Source organism: Montipora foliosa, chromosome 9 (genome assembly GCF_036669935.1).
Source record: "Montipora foliosa isolate CH-2021 chromosome 9, ASM3666993v2, whole genome shotgun sequence".
NCBI classification, from domain to species: Eukaryota; Metazoa; Cnidaria; class Anthozoa; order Scleractinia; family Acroporidae; genus Montipora; species Montipora foliosa.
The window spans coordinates 47,838,964-47,846,463 of NC_090877.1; the positions used below are offsets into that span (position 1 = coordinate 47,838,964).

General features: G+C 40.2%; 1 protein-coding gene across 1 annotated transcript in view; it reads left to right on the forward strand.

Moving 5' to 3' along the window:
• The first annotated feature begins 1,678 nt into the window (after nucleotides 1-1,678).
• Nucleotides 1,679-7,500, forward strand: part of LOC137971907 (basement membrane-specific heparan sulfate proteoglycan core protein-like) — a 27,805-nt gene continuing 21,983 nt past the window's right edge. The window contains exons 1-3 of the mRNA XM_068818647.1: nucleotides 1,679-1,950; nucleotides 4,483-5,154; nucleotides 6,699-7,235. Of these exons, the coding sequence (XP_068674748.1) occupies nucleotides 1,743-1,950; nucleotides 4,483-5,154; nucleotides 6,699-7,235 (1,417 nt within the window). The 5' untranslated portion in view covers nucleotides 1,679-1,742. The remainder of the gene's footprint in view (nucleotides 1,951-4,482; nucleotides 5,155-6,698; nucleotides 7,236-7,500) is intronic.

Below are 7,500 nucleotides of genomic sequence, written 5' to 3' on the forward strand. Positions count from 1 at the left end.
GTATACTATTGTGTCTAGGAAAGTGATCTCCTTCTCTGAAATTTCATAGCTGAACTTTATAGTTGTGTGGAAGTTGTTAGGTTGTGCAATGAACAATATTCTGGTAAAATCCCACGGGACAGCTAAAGTTGCCAAACGCTGTGCAATGCTTCACCTTCTCGCCAGATTTTCTCGGGGTTTTCGTTGACTCATGTATTATCTATTGCATTGGCACTAAAGACTTAAAATGGCCCTTTCCTGCAGTCAAATTACACATCCTCACAAGGACAGATCACTTTCTAAATTTACTTCATGTGAGAAAATTCCTTGTGTCGTTGCCAATCCACTGTTCAAATTCTAGGTTTCCCTCGTTGCCACTTTAATGCAAGCAGAAGCCTTCCTGACGCAAAGCTTGTTTGCTTGTGTCAACGGACTGTGTAGCGATAATCTAACAGTTTTATTGCCGAACTCGACCCATTCCGCGTAAACGCCTCCAGGCGTCTTGCTGAGAAGGTGAAAAATGTCGGCGCCCCCAGATCGTAGGTCGGTTGCTTCTTATCAGTAAACATGTTCTTGAACCATGTATATTTCATATCAGCAGTAATTAAACGGTATTCTTTATAGTTGCTTGATAGTCTAACCCTTGGCTCATCGAGTTTTCTATTCCTTCTTTTATTAACAACTGTAGTATTGAGTCCGTGGTTGCCAAGTGTATTTAGTCTCCCTTCCACATGGATTATCAAATCTCGCTCTAACCCGAAGTAAACACATATCTTGACCGCAAAATAACTCGAACACGGATTTTTTGTTCCTTTGGAAAACTACACGAAAACAATCAACCCACTGAATATGAGTTTCGAAGCAAGCAACCGTGGACAATTTTCCTGTCGGTGTACGTTGGATCAGTGGCTTGATCTGATCGGCGTTATTTCAAGTTGAGAAACTAAATATTTTAAGCAAGAGCCGATACAACGTAGATTTGATTTTAGTGATGTGATTTTTAGTGTGTGTTATTTTTCCGTTATTTTTCCGTGACTCTTAGTATTTGAATTCAAAATCTTTGTAACTGCCATGTTTTATCACATTTTTTCCAGTATTACGTCAACATCCATTTACTATATATATATATGTACATAGAAGCAATTCAATGTAAACTCTCATTGTACCTGAAGAAGGCTGGTTTGGCCAGCCGAAATATAGTACATCACTAAAATCAAATCTACGTTGTATCGGCTCTTGCTTAAAATATTTAGTTTCTCCACTGAATATCTTCACAAGAGATAATCAGAAACGACGAAAAAGAATTCGTGATTGGCGAACTTTCCAGAGGGAAAGCGCGTTCAAAAGTGAGGCAAGGCGCGCCTTATAAGCAGTGGCCGATCTAGGCCCCCCCCCCCCCCCCCTTATTTTGATCCTCCTTAGCTCAAGGTCTGGATCCGCCGCTGATAAGTGGCAGTTAATGCTCGAACTTTAAAAGGCCAAAGCAACAGATGAAAAAGGAATTTCAAATTCTTTACATGTACGATGAATACAAAAAGATAGAGGGGTTGCCTCCCGCACTCGTTATGTTTGAATTCGTGTCAACAATGCAAAACCTAACATAACTATTGAATCACAACGAGGGAAATTTGCCAGAACGGATGTGAACTTTGTGACCTTTACAGATATAGGTGGGGAATTTGACGGATCATCTTTTATAAGGTGTCACATGTCAAGCTGAATAAAACGATGACTGAGGGAACCAAATCACTCAAAACACGAAAATGACTACTCAGAAGAATTTACCTTCCTTTGCTTCTATTATATCTATTTTATCAATTGTATTGTACTGTGGTGGGTTTCTGAGGATTGAATTGGAGCTAAACGAGCAGAAGAGGAGAATAAACGCTCTTGAAAGCGTTGCCCTGACAAGTACAAAGTCATCGATTGTTTCGGATCCAGACATTACAAAGTCTTCCAAATATGCTTCTGGTAAGTTCGCGATACAATTATTTTGATAAACTCAACCAAGTAAAACATACTGTTTGGGGAAATTGAAGCGCATAGGTTCCTTCATAAATTATACCGATACCAAACACAGGCAGCCCAAGCTCAAAATGTTAAGAGTTCAGTGTAACGTGACATATGCTATATTACATAACTACGCGAAACTTTACTCCCGCCTTACAGCATACGGAGATATTGTGTTACAACGGTTTGAATTTGTAAAGGTTTGTATGGGAAGGCAACGGATTTGGTGGAAAAGTCAATTATTCTTATATTTTGTGAATAAAATCTACTTACCCTGTTGCCGTGTTGTATTCTTTGTTGTTTGCCAGCTTCTCAGGCCGATCTAACGCGATTTCGGCGACTTATCGTTTTCTTTTAGCAGTGAAAACCCACAAAACGATAAGTCGCCGAAATCGCGTTAGATCGGCCTGAGAAGCTGGCAAACAACAAAGAATACAACACGGCAACAGGGTAAGTAGATTTTATTCACAAAATATAAGAATAATTGACTTTTCCAGCAAAGCCGTTGCCTTCCCATACAAACCTTTACAAATTCAAACCGTTGTAACACAATACCTCCATATGCTGTAAGGCGGGAGTCACGTTTCGCGTAGTTATGTAATATAGCATATGTCACGTTACACTAAACTCCTAACATTTTGAGCTTGGGCTGCCTGTGTACCAAAGAGGTTTACTGCGACAAACAAAGCGGGCAAAGGTGAATGGACAACATTCCTTTTCACTGAATAAGACGTTGTGAAAAAGAAATCTAAGGAAATTCAATTTTCTCGAGAAACTGATGATTCCCATCAACTGCTTAAACCACTGTTGGTCAAAGGAGAATCGCCATTGTTTGTGATACCAATAAGGAACAGAGATCAGAATTTCATTTCGAACACAGTTGACGTCTAATTGACTAGTTGACTAGTGTTTAGTTACTAATGATGTAAGCAAAGAGGATTCAATGAACACAATAAATTCGCAAGCATCAGCAAGATAATTTAAAATAATACTAATAAAGGGAGGAGAGCATATATTTCGAACAGGCAAAATAATTATGTGAATGTCAAGTTCTCTGACCTTAACAGAAACCTTTATGTACGGACCATTCAAGTGAACAAACAAGCATCGCCGTGATATATAGCTTAAACTAAGAGTGGGTTTCTTTGGGAAAATGCAAATCCTGATTCTTGTATCCCAAAGCTGATTTTGCGTTTCTTTACTAAAATCCGAAAATTGATTATTCCTCCGAAGAATCCACTCTTCGTGTGGATTAATAAGATTCAAATCTGAATCCGGAGTTTTAGGATTCATGATCCACGCGTTTCTTTAATTTGAGACACGGATCCAAAAAAAAAAAAAAAAAAAAACCTACGTTTGGTCAGCGGTTGTCTTGTTAAAGTGCACATTCCTGCCATTTATGTGATTTATGGCGAGCTATTTTTTTCTTCACTGTATCCCAAATTTATAGAAAGTCGTAAATATTTCGCAGAACTTCAATATGATACAAATTACCTTAATCCTAACCTGGGTTATCACACCAGAAAAATCCGTTTTCGGATTCATTTCTTTGGGAATGAAGCATCCGTGTGATCTGAGATCATAAATCCAATCTTGGCTTCTTCCAAAGAAACGCACCCTTCAAATTTATAAAATGGCTAGTATCGTACGAGTTATTTGTCCTGAGAATTGATGCGTTCCATGAATGTTTAGCCAACTGGGCTCGCCGTGGAAAGGATTATTGCTTACCAACACAGAAGTTCTGAGATCAAGAATTCAAGCAGCAGACAATTGTGTTTATTTAATAATTTACAGAGCTCAATCAGATAATAATTTTGGGTGCAGAAAGTACCGATGGTTGTGATGGTGATGATAAGAATGACTCTAAGGCGAATAATTCAAAACTTCATCATTTCTCAATAACTCTACTATTACATACAAGCAAGACAAACTCACAAGGCCCTTTGGTTAACTACTGATACTACAAATTTACCCACAATAAAAGTTTCTGATATGCCCATGCCTCATGGAGTGGAAATGTATGCAAATTTGTTAACATACTGCCAGAAAACACGTCAATAGTTGCTTAACGAAAAAAGAATTGTATGTTTTCTTGGTAGTCCAAGTGCTCTAGCAGAATTTAAATATGGTACCATGCAATTGCCCAGTGGTTCAAGGAAGTGGAAAATATCCTTACCGGTTTTTCGAGAAAAGCTTTTGGTATTTTGAGACATAAGGGCAATTTGTAATCTCTCTTACCGTTAAAAGTTTTAAAATTGCAGCAATTTTATTTAAATTAGCAGCAGTGTTTTAAATTTTATGGAAAATGTTATTAGAAAGGAAGAACATCTCTCAATCAACTTTTTATAGCGGTATAGGTATCGACTAACATAGGAACGTGTTCAACAAAATCTCTCTTGACCCGCCTCTTATAGACGATAATAACCTCATTCCCTCAGTGGATTTATGGCCTTGTCAACTGACAACTTTTTTCCATTTTATGGTTTGTTTTAGAATCTCAAACCAATAGCGTTCATCGACACAGGCGCAGGGCTTCTTCTATCAACAACGGAACTGAAAACAAGCAAACAGAAGAAAAGAGACTAAACATTGAACAATTCCTATCAGAGCTGCGAGTAAGACTTTACCAATCAAACAACGGTAAATATATGTCAGGTCCCCCAGGCCCTCCCGGTCCACCTGGGCCGAAAGGAGAAAGGGGCAACCGGGGAAGGCGAGGACAAAAAGGAAAGAACGGAAACAAAGGGGACAGAGGAATTATGGGATCGCCTGGAAAGAGTGGAAAGCAAGGTATCATGGGACCAGCGGGGCCTCGGGGACAAATCGGGTTAAAAGGACAGAAAGGAGACCCAGGAACCACAGGTATACCAGGAGCGAAAGGAGAGCCTGGTGAATCCATCGCACCTCCCACCATCGCTGTTTCGCCGGCAGAGATGACAGTTAATGAAACTCAAACAGCATCTTTTCAGTGTTCAGTCAGCGGTAATCCTAAACCTTCAATTACATGGAGTAAACTGGAAGGAAAGTCAGAAACACGTTTGCCAACAGCCTCACAAGGAAAGTTGCTTTTTCCAAAGGTGATTGAAAGTGACTCGGGTAGATACAAGTGTTCCGCATCAAACATCTTGGGACAGGCACAATCTCTGGTGCGGCTCGAAGTGAACGGTAAATTTCTTTTGAAAATAATCAGTTATTCTTTTTCTACGGACCTACAATACTCGTCACAAATCGTTGAAACAGACACCGTTTCTCTACTTCACACTGTTTTCCCCCACGAAATGTGCCTTCTCCCTACCCAATGTTGAGCTACGCGTGTTTTGAAGCACTGAGACCACTTTGATATCCAAATCAACATTGGGAAGGGTAAACAGACACAAGTGCTTCAAGATTTTTGACGAGTATTGTAGCCAAACCCGCCATTGACCAAAAAAATATCATTGAAACCTAACAAGCAAGCAGAAGGCAGAGCTAACTTATGCGATTACATGTACATGCCCCTGGATACTAGCAGCCGCCTCACATGAGCATATCTGCCTGGGAAATGACTGCTGGGAAGCAAGCCCTGTCTCGAGGTTAACTTTCCCTAAATAAAGTAATTTAGCCACATGTAATACGGTAAACTGATGGTCCAAGGTCTAATGAAAGGAATGGACAATGGCAGGGGAGTTGCGTGGTTTTTCCGTTTAGTTACACACAAGAAGGCGTAGTGAAACGAGCAGCGAAGGCGAAGGCTCTAGGGGGGTCTAAGGGCATGCTCCCCCAGAAAAAATGTCTTTTTAGGCCCTCGGAAATGCCCTTTTCCATGTTTTCCAGCAGGGGAAAGTTTCATAAATCAAAGCACAAAAGAACGCTAACTATTCAGTACTTTTGTTGTTTAATCATCAACCTTTTGTACTACTGTACCAAACTAGAAGAGTGTATTATAAACTCAAAGTGGCTACGGGAAAGGGCGAGACGCCTCCCTTTACGACGGAAAAATTCGGATATTACATTGTCAATATGCACATTGTTGTGCTTGTGTATGTGGAGAGTTGCGAAAGAGGACAACCCCTCCTCACTCACAGTGCTTCGAAGAGGGGTTTTTAGTCTCTTCATGCCGCAAAAACTGCGTTAAGTAGCGCAGGTTGACACGGAGTAGGTAAGCAAAGTGACATGAGCGACATATATCCCTGGATGGAAGTGGAGACTTGTGTGATCAAGTGTCTCGACCAGAGTCTGCGGCTTCACTGATCTAATTAATCATACTCCTGCTAAAGAAGTCGCTTATTGATCTCTGGGCCATTTAATTAACTTACCACTCAATTTGTCAGCTGAGTACTTTGAACTCATGAACTCATAAGTTCTGACCCTGAAATGACAGCGTTTCACGCTGCCCTTAGGTCAGGTCAAATACTTTTGGGAATCTCTCAGAAAAAGGGGAGAAAATGAAGGGTCAAAAGGTCAAGTCTTGTATTGGTGGATTTCGATCAATTTTAGTTTTCACTTAGTTACTGTGGTTGTGATGACTGGGTTTTGAACTCTCATATTAAAATACAATAAGAGACAACCCTTGCATCTGTAAAAGTCGCTTTTCGCCAATAAATAAATAAATTAATATTTTCTTATATTTTTGACGTTCGTACGTTCGTAGGTGCGTATATGGTCTCTACGTCCCTGAATGGGTTACGGGAGTTCGTTGTGGTTCTAAAAAGAAATTTCATTTGTTTCAGTTCACCCTCGTGTTTCACTAGAACCGGGACCTCGCTACGCTATTGAAGGAAGCACTATAACACTTCCACTTTGTCACGTGACTGGACATCCTGCACCAGTAGTTATGTGGAGAAAATCCACTGGCCAATTACCCCAGGGGAGAGTGAAGTACAACAATAGTGCTTTACAAGTTTTACAAGTTCGCAAAGAAGACTCAGACTACTACTTCTGTTCAGCAGAAAATCTTTTGGGTCGCGTTGAAGAAAAAACTTTCGTAGTTGTTGTTTCCCTTCCTCAGTTCACTGTTGAGCCACCTGCTAAAGTAAGCGCAAGATTAGGAGCCGATCTGAGGCTAAATTGCAGCGCTACTGGTGATCCACAACCACTGATCAGCTGGAAGAAGAAAGGGGGTCAGCTGCCACTTGGGCGGACTCATCAGACCAAGGGAGCGTTGATTATTACAAACCTAACGTCCAGCGATACAGGAAATTATCTCTGTGTTGCAACTAGTGCTCAAGTCTTTGTCGTAGAAACTAGTACCTACGTTGAAGTTCAAGGTTAGAAAGCATCAGTTTATTCAATAGAGAGATTTAGCGTTAAACGGCACAAGGGAAACAACTTCGGTTTCTAAGAGCTTGAATTTGTTAAATCAAACAAACAAGCGTTTTTTAAATTCATTTATATTAGATACAAACCCTTTCTTTGGAAAAAAGTTCAAACATTTTGTCGTTTTAGTGGAGGTTCCCCTTCAGGGTAACGTGCTTTCACAGTGCTAAACAAATTATTTGTTTTAGATAAGTGCCACTCGAGTGATTTCTGGAT